The sequence below is a fragment of the Poecilia formosa genome, unplaced genomic scaffold, assembly GCF_000485575.1.
Source record: "Poecilia formosa unplaced genomic scaffold, Poecilia_formosa-5.1.2 Scaffold592, whole genome shotgun sequence".
NCBI classification, from domain to species: Eukaryota; Metazoa; Chordata; class Actinopteri; order Cyprinodontiformes; family Poeciliidae; genus Poecilia; species Poecilia formosa.
Genome location: NW_006800531.1, coordinates 77,306 through 92,412, shown reverse-complemented (window position 1 = coordinate 92,412; position 15,107 = coordinate 77,306). Strand labels below are relative to the sequence as shown.

General features: G+C 42.4%; 2 protein-coding genes across 7 annotated transcripts in view; both read left to right on the top strand.

Moving 5' to 3' along the window:
- The first annotated feature begins 2,275 nt into the window (after nucleotides 1-2,275).
- Nucleotides 2,276-9,173, top strand: LOC103129918 (protocadherin-10). 2 transcript variants are annotated; one of them, XM_007541149.2, is made up of 5 exons: nucleotides 2,276-4,954; nucleotides 5,045-5,158; nucleotides 7,683-7,741; nucleotides 7,915-8,042; nucleotides 8,368-9,173. In XM_007541149.2, the coding sequence occupies exons 1-5, from the start codon at nucleotides 2,636-2,638 to the stop codon at nucleotides 8,691-8,693; spliced, it is 2,946 nt and encodes a 981-aa protein (XP_007541211.1). In that variant the 5' UTR covers nucleotides 2,276-2,635; the 3' UTR covers nucleotides 8,694-9,173. The 2 variants fall into 2 exon arrangements, with proteins under 2 accessions (XP_007541211.1, XP_007541210.1); XM_007541148.2 differs by having other exon boundaries at nucleotides 2,276-5,158.
- A 3,854-nt stretch (nucleotides 9,174-13,027) lies between these two features.
- The window catches only part of pcdhb (protocadherin b), a 37,839-nt gene continuing 35,759 nt past the window's right edge, over nucleotides 13,028-15,107 (top strand). For 4 of the 5 annotated variants that reach the window (XM_007541147.2, XM_016665503.1, XM_016665504.1 and 1 more), the window contains exon 1: nucleotides 13,029-15,107. In XM_007541147.2, coding sequence (XP_007541209.1) covers nucleotides 13,223-15,107 — 1,885 coding nt within the window. In that variant the 5' untranslated portion in view covers nucleotides 13,029-13,222. The other variant, XM_016665502.1, reaches the window with a different exon arrangement.

Genomic DNA, 15,107 nt, shown 5'->3' with positions numbered 1-15,107 from the left:
GTCACGGTCAGGTGGCTGTTGCGCATCGGCTCAGAGAAAGTAATGGCTCTCTTTTTGTCGGACAATGAGGTGAACCGGGCGATAGGGGCGGATGAGACCGGCTTAATGCTCCGTGTAATGCATGTTAATATCAGGCACCGAGGGGAGCACCGGACGGAGCGCTTTGGGATTATTTATCACAAAACATTTGTATTCTTCCGTTGGAGAACGCTTGATCCCGGATAGCTGTACACTAATCCTTCACTCCGTTAATTAAAAAGAAGTGGAAAGCAATGGAACTGGTGGGGGTGATGTTTCTCTCTCTCGCTCTCTCTCGCTCTCTCTCTTTCTCTCTCTCTTTTTTCCAGAAATGTAATCATTTCTGGAGAAGCTTAACCATCTGTTTGAGGTTAAGTCTCCAAGCAGATTGTGTTTTCTGCTTATTTAAACCTAGGGATTTTAGTTTTTATTTATTTATTTATTTATTTATTTATTTATTTCCTGAAGAGTGGGGGGTGTTGTGTGTCTGTGATTCTTGTTTGGGGAAGTGGGAGTGGCACTTTCTGTGCAACATTCTCTAAAGTAAGGATAGCACATGCGAGCAATGGTGAAAAGAAGTCAAGACATCGATAATCTATTGATGTTCCCGCAATTGTCCTGGTTGCTAAAACTCCGCAACAGATCTCAATTTGTTCTTGTGAAAGCACACATCTTTTTTTTAAGATGAAAAGAGCCCATTACTTCCTCCAATGAGGGTCGAGCATCTGTTCAAAGTGTAACAGGTGCGTTTTATCTAATTCTACTAGGAAGGACAGAAGAACAGTTCTCTCCCTGTTCCTCTATTGACTCACAAATCTTCACTCTCTAACAAGTGACTCGTCATCCACAGTGCTGCTATGGGGTCAAGGTTGTGCCGTAAGTCCCAGAAAGACACTTCCACATTTCACACCACAGTTTTGCATTAGGATGCTACTCGTGTCTGTCTGGAGACGAACTTGGACTCACAAAGGCGTCATTTAATTCATCCTCCCTCTCTTTTTCGCTCTCTTTCTCTGCCGTTCAGCGGTTTTCTTACAGGCCGGGATTAACATGGGTAAGATTAGATCCAAGCAAACATGTGCCTCGCTTCAGAGAGACTTTCTTGCTGATATGTACGATGTGACGGCGCTTTCCTCCACTGGCGTTATTCATAATCTGATTGTAAGATTCCTCTGTTGCATCAGTCTGCGTGTGAGCGTTTTGTCTCCTCTTCAGAGGCTGTAAACCTTTGGGATATTTATTTGATCCTGGCTATAATACCTGATTAGAGACAAGTATGATTACGGCTTCATACCGTAGCTTTTATGTTGATTGTGTTGATGCATGTTCAGGTCTACTTAAGTGAATTAAAGTCGTGTAATTCGCATTTGCGTGGCTTGTGCTGTCCAGTCAGGGCCGTCCGTGTAATCATTTTAAGCCCAAGCACGCTCATTTGAATGTTGATTAAAAATGAATATCCTGACCCATCAAACATTCTTTTTGTAAAAGCCCATTTCGTGTGTGATGATTAATGAATGGGACTGTTTTGCAGTGTGGGCATTCATCTTCAAAGGCCTCTAATTAAAAAGCATTATGGAGTCCCGGGAGTCTGCTGGTAGCCACTACTGGGCCTTTCGAGCAACGCAAAAGAAGGATAAAACATCTGTTATCTAAAAACAATACACTCAGTGAGTTTATTCTTTTTTTTAATAGCTACAACGCTGTCATGAGAAAAACAAACAAACAAACAAACAAACAAACAAACAAACAAACAAACGAACAAAAACAAACAAAAAAAACCACTATTAAATCATGTTGCCCATCGCTGTCATCTTGTAGGACTCCCTGGACATCATTACAAATCCTTATCCGGTAAATGCAGCCTAGAAAGCGACCACTATCCGTTTCCTAATCCAAATCTGGCTTTGACGTCTGGAGTCAAACATGCCCCCCTTTCGTTTCTTTAATGGGTCAAAAAGGAGGATGGGAAAGGGTTAAACGTCTACCATAATTAGAGTCGCACTTATCGTCGACGTCCTCCAATACAGAGCAGCGAGGAGCAACGTCCACCCCCTCCATCTATCTTTCTCTCCCTCCTTTTCTCTCTCAGTGTCATACGCACCGTCTCTCTCCCTCTGACTCTCTTTTCCTCTCTCTCTCACTCTCTCTCTCTCTCTCGTTCTTTCTCTCCACACACACACACGCGCGCACACACACACACACACACACACACACACACACACACACACACACACACACACACACACACACACACGCGCGCGCGCCTTACCACCAGCTCCTCCGAGTGTCTAATACACTGGAAAATCAAAGCGCAAGCCTCCCCCGTTCACACACCAGTGCTGCGCGTGGTGCACAGCACAGAGGGAGCCACCGTCTTTCTCCTTTCGCTTGCTGTTCTTTCATCTGCAGTTTCCTCCCTCCCCCCGCCCCACAAAGTTTTATACACAGATAGGTGTTTAAAAACTTTTCATCTTGAGATATATATATATTTTTTTGTACCTGGACAAACTCTTTTAGGTTTTTTTAATTTGATTTTAAACTTCGCAGCTTTAATGGTGACAGGCTTTATGAGGTAAAGCATGTCTGGATAAGCTTATTTTTTACGCACGCCGCGGACATGGAACATAAACTCTGCAGAGGCTGCTGGGTTCCGGTGACTGGTCTGGTCATATGTCTACTGCTGTGTGCGTGCGTGGTGGACCTGGTACTTGCGCAGATTCGGTACTCCATCCCCGAGGAGCTGGATCACGGAGCATTTGTGGGCAACATCGCAGAAGACCTGGGTCTGGATGTGGCCAAGCTTTCAGCGCGAAGGTTTCGCATCGTCTCCGGCGCAAAGAAACAGTATTTAGAAGTGAACTTGGAGAACGGGATCCTCTTTGTTAACGAAAAGATAGACAGAGAGGAGCTGTGTGAAAGAAGCCCGAGCTGTTTTCTACACCTACAAGTTGTCATCGAAAACCCGTTAGAACTGTACAGAGTGGAAGTGGAGATTTTAGACGTCAACGACAACTCCCCCAGCTTCCCGTGGACTGAGTTCAATCTCGACATCACAGAGTCTGCTGCGCCCGGCTCACGCTTCCCTTTAGAGAGCGCACAGGACCAGGACGTGGGCACCAACTCTTTGCGCTCCTACCAGCTGAGCGCAAACCAGCACTTCGTGCTCAACATCCAGACGCGCAATGATGGCAGCAAGTTTGCTGAGCTGGTGCTGGACACTCCGCTCGACAGGGAGCAGCAAAAAAGGCACGAAATGGTTCTTACTGCTTTTGACGGAGGCTCACCGGAACGCTCTGGGACAGCGCTAATAACTGTCACAGTGTTAGATGCCAACGACAACGTGCCCGTCTTTGATCGCTCAGTTTACAGGGCGAGCTTGGTGGAAAACGCACCCCGGGGAACGCTGGTGCTGAAGTTAAACGCCACAGACTTGGACGAAGGCTCAAATGGGGAAGTTACATACGCGTTTAGCGGGCACGCACCTCTTAAGGTGCGCGAATTGTTCAGCGTGGACCCCTACATGGGGGAGATACGTGTGAAGGGCGTTGTGGACTACGAGAAAGCCAGTGTGTATGAACTGTACGTTCAAGCAAAAGACAGAGGACCGTCGGCTGTGGCAGTACACAGTAAGGTGCTGGTGGACATCCTGGATGTGAATGACAACGCTCCCGAAGTTATCCTCACGTCAGTGTCCACACCTGTCCAGGAGGACGCGTCGCCTGGCACAGTGATAGCTGTGATCAGCGTCATGGACCGAGATTCGGGAGAGAACGGAAACGTGGACTGTCAGATTCCGAATAATGTCCCCTTTCAGCTCCATTCATCTTTTAAGAACTATTACACGCTGGTGACAAGCGAGCCGCTGGACAGAGAGACTGTGTCCGAGTTCAACATCACACTTACGGCCAGAGACTTGGGCTCCCCTTCACTCTCCACCAGGAGAACAATTCTGGTTCAAGTGTCTGACATAAACGACAACCCCCCGCGGTTCTCTCAACCTTCATACACAGTTTATGTGACCGAGAATAACGCCCCGGGCGCTTCCATTTGCTCTGTCTCTGCGTTCGACCCAGATTCTAATCAGAACGCATATCTGTCTTATTCTATTCTGGAGGGTCAAATTCAGGGCATGCCTGTGTCCACTTATGTCTCCATCAACTCCGACAACGGCAACATATACGCACTGCGCTCTTTCGATTACGAGCAACTTAGAAACTTTCAGATTCTGGTGCAGGCACAGGACGCCGGTTTCCCCCCTCTCGCCAGCAATGTCACGGTCAACGTGTTTGTTCTGGACCAGAATGACAACGCGCCTGTCATTGTGTCCCCGCTGCCCAAGAACGGCTCCGTTGCCACGGAGGTGGTTCCGCGCTCTGTGGACGCGGGGTATTTGGTTACCAAAATCACGGCGTTAGACGCAGACGCGGGGCAAAACTCCCGGCTGTCTTACCAGGTTATTCAGGCGACTGACCCGGGCTTGTTCAGCGTGGCTCTATATACAGGCGAAATCAGGACCATTCGCCGATTAGTTGAGAAAGACGCAACAAGACAAAGGTTGGTAATATTAATCAAGGACAACGGGCAGCCGCCGCTCTCCGCCACAGCCTCTATTGTCCTCACAGTTGTAGACAGCGTGCCTGAGTCGCTGTCAGATTTCGGAGATCTAACTCTCAGCCCGAAACCCCCCTCAAACATCGCCTTGTATCTCATCGTGTCACTCAGCACAATATCGTTAATATTCCTGGTGGCTATCATAGTGCTGGCTGCCGTTAAGTGCTACAAGGACCGGGAGACCCACAGCGGTTACAACCTGCCCCCCTTAGCCTGCTGCTGCTGCGGGGGGTTTCAGCCAGAGCCGCCCCCGGAGGTGTTCAAAAAATCCAACCTCAACTTGCAGATTTCATCCGCGTCCAAAGTACCTACGAACTGCATGGAGGTGAATGGAAATAGCAGTTTTTCTCAGTCATATTGTTATAAAGCCTGTCTGACCCCCGAATCAGCCAAAAGTGACTTTATGTTTCTGAAGCCGTGCAGCCCGAGCAGCACGCCGAGGAACAACGAGGCGAAGAACGCGGACAACTCGTGGAACGCGCACAGCCGGAGCGCGTCTGTGAACAACGGAGCTACAACTCCGAACGAGGTGAGCGTGACATCAGAAAAAAACAACAACAAAAAAAAAAACAATGCGAGAGTTTAAACTGTGCTTTGAGACTTCGTTTTACTTTCTTCTCTGTGACAACGCGCCAGAGTGACATTTCATCTCTTGAAGGTCACATTACGCATGCCGCACAGGTGTGAAGTCAAACATACACCCCTCCCCCCGCCCCCAAACAACAATAAAATGAAATAAAATTAAAATATATTTATATATTTGAAATGATTTTGTTTTCACTATGACTTAGGAACATTTTTTTAAAAAGACGAGAAGCTAATTTATCTCCATTTTGAAATCCGTGGTAATGTTTTTCCTTCGCGGAATAAAATGACATGACGCGAAATTACATTTTAATTGACAAGTTAATGAAAGTGTAAAGCCCCATCTTGCGTGGAGCGTACGCTGCGCGCTGACCGTGACTTAGGATGAAGTGAGATGTCACTTACAGTACAGAAGAGGTGGGGGCCGGGAGGAGAGGGGTGGGGGGTGGCATTTAAAGCTGGCTCCGCTTTCAGTCTTAATAATAATTGTAGTGCTTTTGTTATAACACACGAACTAAAAAAGGAATTGATGTGACTTGTGTGAATAATCGCTGGGTGTCTCTGCCAGTAATTGTCAGGGAATGAGAGGCTGCACGCGCACCTGCTTCCAGCACCTGAGTGTGAGCACAAATTCAAGGTTAAAGGCATTAGTTTGGTTACATGCAGCTATCGTTGGCTTTCCCTGATGCCTTCTCGCTCTCGTGCTAACAATATGGGACATATAACCCCACTAACTATGCCTCAAGGGCAAAAGCAACAACCGGGCTGCACTATCAACAATGTGGCGTATTCGCAGAGGGGCGGGGGTGTCAATTATTGATGAGAAATGGCAAATAGGCGGTTTCGGAAAGACAGAGTAGGACATCGCAGAAGGGAAGGTTGTGTGTGTGTGTGTGTGTGTGTGTGTGTGTGTGTGTGTGTGTGTGTGAGGAGGGGGGCGCGGGGGGGTACAAGGAGAAAGGGATGGAAGGTGGAGAGGGTGGGGGAAGGAGGGAGTGCAAGGACATGGCCGGACTGAGACGTGGACTGCCTGTAGATCGGCCCGATGTTGTCCTTTGTATGGGGGTGGGGGGGGAGGATACGCCGATCGAGGGTGGGAGGAGAGAGAGGGGAAGGGTGTAATCGAAGAAGAGGGAGTGAAGGAGACAAGGAGAGAGGGCATTTACGGCAAAAGGATGTGCAGACCGGTGTTTTCTAATCCTAACAGACGGGGCATCAGAGCATAAACGTGTGCCTAATGCTGATTTTTTTTTTTTTTGTCATCCCGATTTCCTGAAAAAAAATCCTAAAGGCACAAAGAGTCAGAGTGCTCGCACTAAGCTCCACCAGGCAGAAGAGGGGAGGGGAGAAATGTCACCGGCACAAACACCTCTGGCCACGAGAGGGATTTTGAGGTCACGCTGATTGTTCCGCCCGCAGCTATGGACCTTCTGGAGAAAGTGCCCTTCCTCTCGCTAATTGGTTCCAGTAATTCACCCAGAGTCCCAGCTCGTGAGCTCAGACGAGTCCTACGTAAGGTCGTCGATGACAAAGTGGGGGAAAAGAAGAAAGAAAAAAAAAAGACAAATCACAAAGAAACTACTTGAGCGTTGCATAAAGCGATTGCACAAGCGCACTTGAGTTGATGGATTGGAGGTGAAAAGGAAGATTAAATACACGTCCAAGCGTGGTAAGCAGACAGGACAGGTGGGGTGAGCGAACGTGCGCTCCAAACTGCGCCGTATACGCGTGCAGAGTTGTGCACTTGAATCAGCGAGGGCGGCAAACTTTTCAAGGCTCTCCGAGAGACTTTTAATTAAAAACCTTGCTCGAGGAGCATCAGGAAAATATTAATGAAAAAACGATGCATAAAATCCACAAAACAATGACGTGTGTAATTTTCTTAATTTTTTCCCGGGTACGCTTTCCTTTGAAGATTAAAATCATGTTTCGTTTCATCCGTGTGGGGTTCTAATTGGTTTTATGCGCAGTTGGCGAGGAGACTATTTTGAATGCCGATTTTAATAATACGCTTACGTCGCACTCCCCTTGTTAACAACTTTAGATGGACTAATCAAGCGTTGAATGCATAATATGAACTCCAAGTCCGGAATAGACCCGTGGTTGCTTTCCTTTAGCTTCCAGTTTTCCGCTCCACAATAGAGGATAAAAGTGAAACTTGGCCATTGCCGAAAGCGCCTCGAAAAAAAGGAAAAGGAAAAAAAAAGAAAAAAAGTGTGCTTTTACCTAGATCCACAAGGCGGCAGTCAGATTCCATGTGAAATAATCCACCATTTCAAGTCAGACACAATAGAATGCTCCAGTCCTTTTTCCAATGACCTCTATGATTTATGAGGGTGGACAGAAGGCCCTGCTTTTAGGAAGACGGATTATGAAAAGGCTTGTGAAAATAGACGTTCTTAACGAAGTTGCAGAAATTTATTGCAGTCAAACTTTGATGAAGTGTTGACATATCTTTGTCCTTGCAGCTGAAGCAGCCAAACACAGACTGGACTCTCACAAAGACCCAGAATTCTTCCATCAAAAGGTATCGTTGTGGCTTAAGTAGCTGGTATGCTAAACAGTGTTATATTTCCTTACATTCATTAAGTACATTTTCTGAATTGTGAATGTTTATAAAAAGAAAACAAACAAAAAAAACAAAACACACCTTTTAAACCATTTTTTAAAACTTTTGCATGAATGTGACTTTTTTCATAGTTACAACTCTATCAATATGGATGGCACTCTCATGCGTAAGGCAATGCATGCAGACCCAGAGAACTACGTCACTTCAATGGCACCTGGACAATACTGGACTTGGGGAACTCAAATGAAGGGCATGAAAGGTAAGAGTCTAGATATGTTGGGACTGAAGTGGCCTTTAATGAGCCAGTATACTCTTCCATTTAAAGTTAATGACAAATGTCTCTCTTCCCATGTAAAGTTGACACATTTCCCTGCTTTCTTGCCAAATACACCAGGTTTATGTTAAGCATCATTAATGTTCAGTTTGATCCTGTAGTTAAACTTTATTCTTTTTCTTGAGTTCTTTTTTTGGAGAACAAAACCAAGATATGCATGACACTGGTATAAATGAAAATAGCTCTGTCATATTAATGTTAGTTATGCATAATAAGCAGTTGTTTCTCTTCGCTTGGCCTCCTTCTGCAGACTATAAAATGTCTCCATCACCTGGAGGGGTTCCTTCTCGGCCCTGGACTCCTCGATGCACGCCTCCTCCACAGCAGCAGCAGCAACAGCAGCCATCGATTCCCTCACATCCACACCCACATCCACATCCACACCCACCGCCCGACTATCACCACAACGTGTACATTCCCGGAACTCCATCGGGCTTCTGCACCCTGCGGCCAACAGCACAGCGAAGTGAACTGGACGTCCACAATTCTTTCTCCACGTTTGGCAAGAAACGGCGTCTTCAGATGTCTCCGCAAGGGGAAGCTGCAGTGATAAATAATGATCTGTACAACGACTGAGGCGCCAGTTGTTGACCTAATTGATGAAGAAACAGAGAAAAATAAGCGCAACAATATTTTGGCGTTTTTTAAGTGGTTTGAAAACAAAGATGATGAGAAAACCACAGGTGAATATTAGTATTTAATGGACATTCTCTTTTGGAGAAATCTCATGGCTCTTTATCTGACTTACCACTGCAACACTGTCAATGTGTCTACCTGTTATATTATCTTTACTGCAGTTATTTTGATCATCATTATTATTTAGACAATCAAATTGCAGCTCAATTCCATTCAAAAAGCAAAGGTGGACCACAATTTTGCACATCTTTTGTTTTTCCTTTTTTGTATCTTTATTTGCTAGCAAAGCTTGTGTAAATATGACAAATATTATGTAAATGTATATGCAAGCTGCACTAAGATGCAAGCTACTTTAACAAGGGGCTATTTCCCCCCTACACATGTACTGTACACATTTATGAAATTAAAGTATTTTTTTCACTTTGTCTTTCCTCATTGTTTTTTTTAGGAAGTAAAAGTTAAACTCAGAACAAAACTTGCACAGATAAATCACTTAGACGCTGGTCCCACAGATCGAATTTAATTAGCCTCAGTCAATTATTTTTGGGGTGAAAAAGTTCTGCAGCCGCTCCTACAATGCTGGAAAGCTTTTCGCCCTGGTAAGCTGTTTTCTGCAGTGAGGAATAAACATAGTAAAATGCTAACATATGCTAATTGGAGCACTTGCATTTCCATTTGCCCGCAGAGAATACTGGGGTTCATTAACTGAACAAACAGAACCTTCTCCCTCGAAATATCACTTTAATTAAGACCACGAACACGAATACAAGTGTCAGGGGAGGCACAAGGATCAACTCCAAATGCCACACCTGAATAAAAAAAAGCTACAGGGGCCTATGGCTTCCTTCTCTCTCTCTGCCCTTTTGCATCGTAGTTGTCAGGGTATTAGCTCCCACCAGCAACAGATGAGAGTGGGCCAGTGGCCAGAAATGAGCAGTGAAATTAGGTCGCCCTGTGGCTCGGATTGAAAATAATTTTGTTAATAAGGAAACCAGTGTCCATGGAGAGCATGGAGGGAGCCTGCTAACCTTCTCTGCTGTAAGGTGATCCACTGGGATGTCTAAAGGGGAAGCCATATTTAGGTCAGCTCCTATTTATTTTCAGAGGAGCAATGAGCAGTGCTTCACTTTTTAACCAGCAATTTGGGAGATTTTTTTTTAACTTGTTGCAACTTTAAAGTTACAAAGTGGAAAACATATTTCTCGACTGAAATGATGGATTTCAGTCAAGAGTCTCAAATACCAAAATACAAAATGATTACACACTCTTTGGTTATAAAACTGTGATTAAATGCAATACTCAAAGTAATAGTTATAAAGCATATTCAAAGCATATTCAGATCAAACAGAGGAAGCCTGTCGCATTTCTGAACAATCCTGGTTATTTGAACTGGGAGCTGTCCTTTTGCAGGGTACTGAAGCATCAGTGACATTTGTCCTCTAGTATCCAACTGCAATTTATGCATGCCTCCACCAGAGGGCGGATGAACACTGTGCTTAATGTCCACTGATTTGAAGACATCCCTTATAAGAATTAGATACAATTCATATTATATAAACTTAATTAAAAAAAAAAAGAAATGTATCCAAAACGCTCGAAAAACTTCTACATCTTAAATGTATGCGACTTATATCTTTTACCTAAATGTGTTTAAAGTAACACGTTTTAACGTGTAAATAGTATAAATGAAACTAAACCTAAACGGGTATCCTGGGGCTCAAGTAGTTTGTCTTTAAAAGGATAAGGAAAATTGTTAGATTTTTTTATATCAGTGTGCCATTAAAATGAAAACACGTTATATTTCTATATTTGTCATCTAAAGCAATGATAATAATAACAACCACAAAATCAATACAAACCAAATAATAATTACTGATACTGGCTGTGGTAGTGGCAGAGTTTATATTTTGGTCTCTTTGTCAAGTTCAGTACTATTGGTTATCTCAGTGTAAAGGTGATTTATTCCACTACTGAAAAAGATCGTGTGGCTTTAAAACTTACAACTCAAATCAAATCCTACTCAGGTTAAAAATAAATAGCATAGAAGTATGTTGCTGAATGAAACAGATAATATTGTGAAAATGTAAACTATTCTTTTCAAACACAGCAGATTTTTTAGATTAAAGCAAAAAGTTTTCTTATCTTTAAGGATTTTCAGTTTATACAATTGTCTCCATAAACCTTCACTATTTACAACAAAAACCGCCTTGATTTATTATCATGACTTGATTCATTGTCATGACATTAAATGTATTAAATACAGATTTTGAAAGAATTGTTTTGCGCTACAATGGGATCTTGTTACTCCAGCAGATGGCATCATTGAGTAAGAATCTTTTAGGAAAATCCAGTGATATAATATTATAACTCTGTTTTATAAAAGATACAGACAAATATGAGCCAGAAAAAAATAGCAGGATTAAAACAAGATGAGTTTGGATGCTAATCTAAAACTTTCATCTGTTTTACTATCACTTGTCATCGCAATTGTACTTTAGTCATTTCTACAGTTTGCATTCAAATCTAACAAACTTTGGCTAATAAGTAACAGTAAAATCGTGTTAAAAAATGACAAAGATTTGCATCAGAAAGGAACCAAAATTAACATGGCTGTTCAATTGTAACCCTTAATGTTTATCAATATTAAGCCTCAAGATTGATTTATATTGCACTGATTGTATTGTATTCTTGAAGTAATATCAGCAGTCTACTGTGGGGTAGTAGGGTATCACTTATTACAGAAAATTAAGCTTTAAAAGCCTGGAACTGACTAAAGTAGTTAAGGGAGGGAATACTGTGAGCAATTTTGTACTTTCCTGACCACTGTGATGTGATTCATATACTTCATAAACAAGTTATTACTGTGTTCTGGGTTACTTAAGGTCACATTTAGTATTAACTCCTTAATAAGTAAATATTAAATGTGAATTATAGAGACCTTATAGCAACCTGAAAGTGAACCTAAATAGCCTGCTATGAAGTAATTTTAGGGAGTTAGTGGATTGTGTCTACAAGGAAAAGATTAATTACAGTTTGGCTTTATTGAAGCATTCTACTTTATGTGCTTTATGTCATTTTTAAAATAGAAAATGCGTTGTATATATTTAAATAATGTTCAAGAGCAGACTAGGTCAACAAAACAAAACTGGCTGATAAAACTTCAAGTTTAAAATATTTTTGATTCACAGGACAACATTCTTTAGCCCTACAGAAGAAGAAGAAGAAAAAAACAGAAACATATTCATCACGTGAAAGTGTTTCTACTGTTTTGCTACAAAAACATTGGTAATAATATGGAAATAATCTGACCGTCAACGATTAACTGTATTATGTTTGAATAATTTCAAGACTGCAAAACAGACAAAGCAATTCATCACAAGCTACCAGTTGTATTTGGTGAGGGTAAAGGATGAAAGCGCCAAAAATAACGACTGGATAATCTAATACCCATGTACGTTTTCTTGTTATATTTTGATAGCAAGATGCTTTCGAAAAACCCTTTATAATCTTTTAAACAATGCTATAAACAAGTTAAAAACATCCCTATACCTCAGCCAATAATCTGGAAACTGAGAAAAACTACATAAACTCTTGTACACAAGTTAAAAAAAAAACAAAAAAAAAAACAATTCATTTTCATAGTTCAACATCAAAACATTTTAAACTAAATTCACATTCACTATATACTATCTTTTGTAATTAAAGTGTAAGGAGAACCGTTCAAAACATTAGCATATTGTCATGTCATATAATGACGTAAAGCTTGAAACCTGACGGTTGATGTCCTTTTATCCATCTTTTTGGTGAAATGAACTATATCTTAATTAGTCTGGATTTTCTCTAAAGCTACTGTCATTTGCCAAAATAAAATAAAATGAAATAAAATAAAATAAAATAAAATAAAATTGAGAGATGATTCAAGGAGCAGACTCTGCAAGTGCCACTCATTTGTTTTTTTTGTTTTTTTTGTTGAAGTATTTCAAAAACATAGTTTTTTAGCTATTTAGCACAACAAACCGGGTACCTGCTGTATGTTAATAATAACGCGCCACAGTTTCCCCGTGGAAACACAATTGTCCACAGGAGTCATGGACAATTGTGCACCCAGGAAAGATCAAACACATGTGTATGTTGTAGAAGAATGAATCATTCTTCTAAAACATACAGAAGATTTGGAAAATGATCCCTACAGTTTGAGGAGCGTTGGGCACATGGTGTCACTGTTGAACACTACAGCAAAAAAAAAAAAAAAAAAAAAAAGCCGTCTTCTTTCTTGAAATCAAGACACACCTATTTGCACTGGATGTATCGAACCCAGTCCTCTCTGGATGCTTTTATGATTTAACTACACCTGCATGCCCCCATTATTTTTTTCCCCTTGTGTTTATATGAGGATTTCCGCAAAATTTTAAAATCAACAAATTAACAGTAATTTATTTTTTATTTTTTTACCTCCTTTTGAAGAAAGGATGGCATATTGGGCCTCTGTCTTTGTCTTGGCTGCACTGTGGCCCGGCGCTTTGTCTGTGACACGGTACTCCATTGCCGAGGAGATGGAGAGGGGTTCTGTTGTGGCTAATCTTGCTGCGGATTTGGGACTTGAGCTCGGCGGTTTGGCACAACGAGAGGTAAAACTCGATATCTTCACAAACAAAAAATATCTAGACTTTAACAAAAAGACTGGGGAGCTTTACATCGTGGAAAGAATAGACAGGGAATATCTTTGCCCAGCGAAGCCAACATCTTGCTTTTTAAAGCTTGATTTCATCATCGAGACCCCGCTGCGCATCTTCAACATTGAGCTCGGAATAACAGACATAAATGACAACGCTCCACATTTTCGAAGAGACAGAGTAGAGCTGGACGTTTCAGAATCCGCTACGCCGGGGGAGAGATTCTCACTGCCCAATGCTGTAGATCCAGATGTTGGCATAAATACGATTAAAACATACAAACTTAGCACCAGTGACCATTTTACCATAGAAATTCAGACTGGCAGTGACGGAACTCAATATGTAGATTTGGTATTAACGAAATCGTTAGACAGAGAGGAGAAAGCTGTGCATAAATTAATCTTGACCGCTGTGGACGGAGGTGTCCCTGTGCGTTCAGGTACTGCCAACATTATCGTCAGAGTACAAGACACAAACGATAACCCTCCTCAGTTTGACAAGCAGACGTATACAATAAACATGGCAGAAAATACTCCGATAGGAACTCTGGTCGTTAATCTTAACGCTACTGATCTTGACGAGGGGAGTAATTCAGAGATTGTGTACTCTTTCACTCTTTACACGTCTGAAAAAACGCAGGACGTCTTCACACTGAATCCCAATACAGGAGAGATAACTGTAAAAGGAACGATAGATTACGAAGATATGAAATTTTATGAGATGCACATTGAAGCAAAAGACAAAGGAGCACACCCTCTGCTGGGGCAGTGCAAAATAATGGTTGATGTGACAGATATGAATGACAATTTTCCTGAAATTACTGTACAGTCTGTGAAAAACACAGTACCTGAGAATGTACCTGTGGGAACTGTTATTGCCCTGGTGGGCGTAAGTGACCGAGACACAGGTGATAACGGAAAAATAAACATATCCATACACGAGGCCATGCCGTTTATTCTTAACAAATCATCAGACAGACCCACACATTATAACCTGATAGTGTCTGAGCCGTTAGATCGAGAAAAAGTACCTGAATACGACATAACACTAATTGCTAGAGATACAGGAAAACCTCCCCTATCTGACAATGAAACAATAACCGTGCACCTGCTGGATGTTAATGATAATGCGCCACAATTTCCCCAGTCATTTTATACCATACGTGTGATGGAGAATAACGCACCTGGCTCCTTGCTCAGCTCACTCACTGCATTTGATCCTGACCTCCATGAAAACCAGTATCTAGTTTATTTCATCATAGAGAAGGAGATTGCCAACACCTCCATGTCTATGCTGTTCTCCATCAATCCAGAGAACGGGAATCTTTATGCACTGAAAACTTTTGACTATGAGATTGAGAAGGAGTTTCTTTTCCACATCGAGGCCAGAGACTCTGGTTCTCCTCCTCTCAGCAGTAATGTGACCGTCCACATCATCATTGTTGACCAAAATGACAACGCTCCAGTTATTGTCTCTCCTTGGCGCGCTCACGGCTCAGTGGTGGAGGAGAAGATCCCCAGATCCACTGATAAAGGATCCCTGGTGGCTAAAGTGATCGCCTTAGACACAGACTCTGTGCACAACTCTCGGATTACCTACCAGTTTCTCCAGGTGACTGATGCTTCCTTATTCAGCTTGGACCAATATAACGGAGAGATCAGGACTATGAGGATGTTCAGTT

What these genes read in the sequence shown, in the direction of transcription:
- LOC103129918 (XM_007541148.2), top strand. Translation starts at nt 2,636, where the DNA reads ATGGAACATAAACTCTGCAGAGGCTGCTGGGTTCCGGTGACTGGTCTG. An exon ending in GAGCTACAACTCCGAACGAG is followed by an intron (nt 5,159 to 7,682) that starts GTGAGCGTGACA and finishes TTGTCCTTGCAG; the next exon opens with CTGAAGCAGCCAAACACAGA. An exon ending in TCAAATGAAGGGCATGAAAG is followed by an intron (nt 8,043 to 8,367) that starts GTAAGAGTCTAG and finishes CTCCTTCTGCAG; the next exon opens with ACTATAAAATGTCTCCATCA.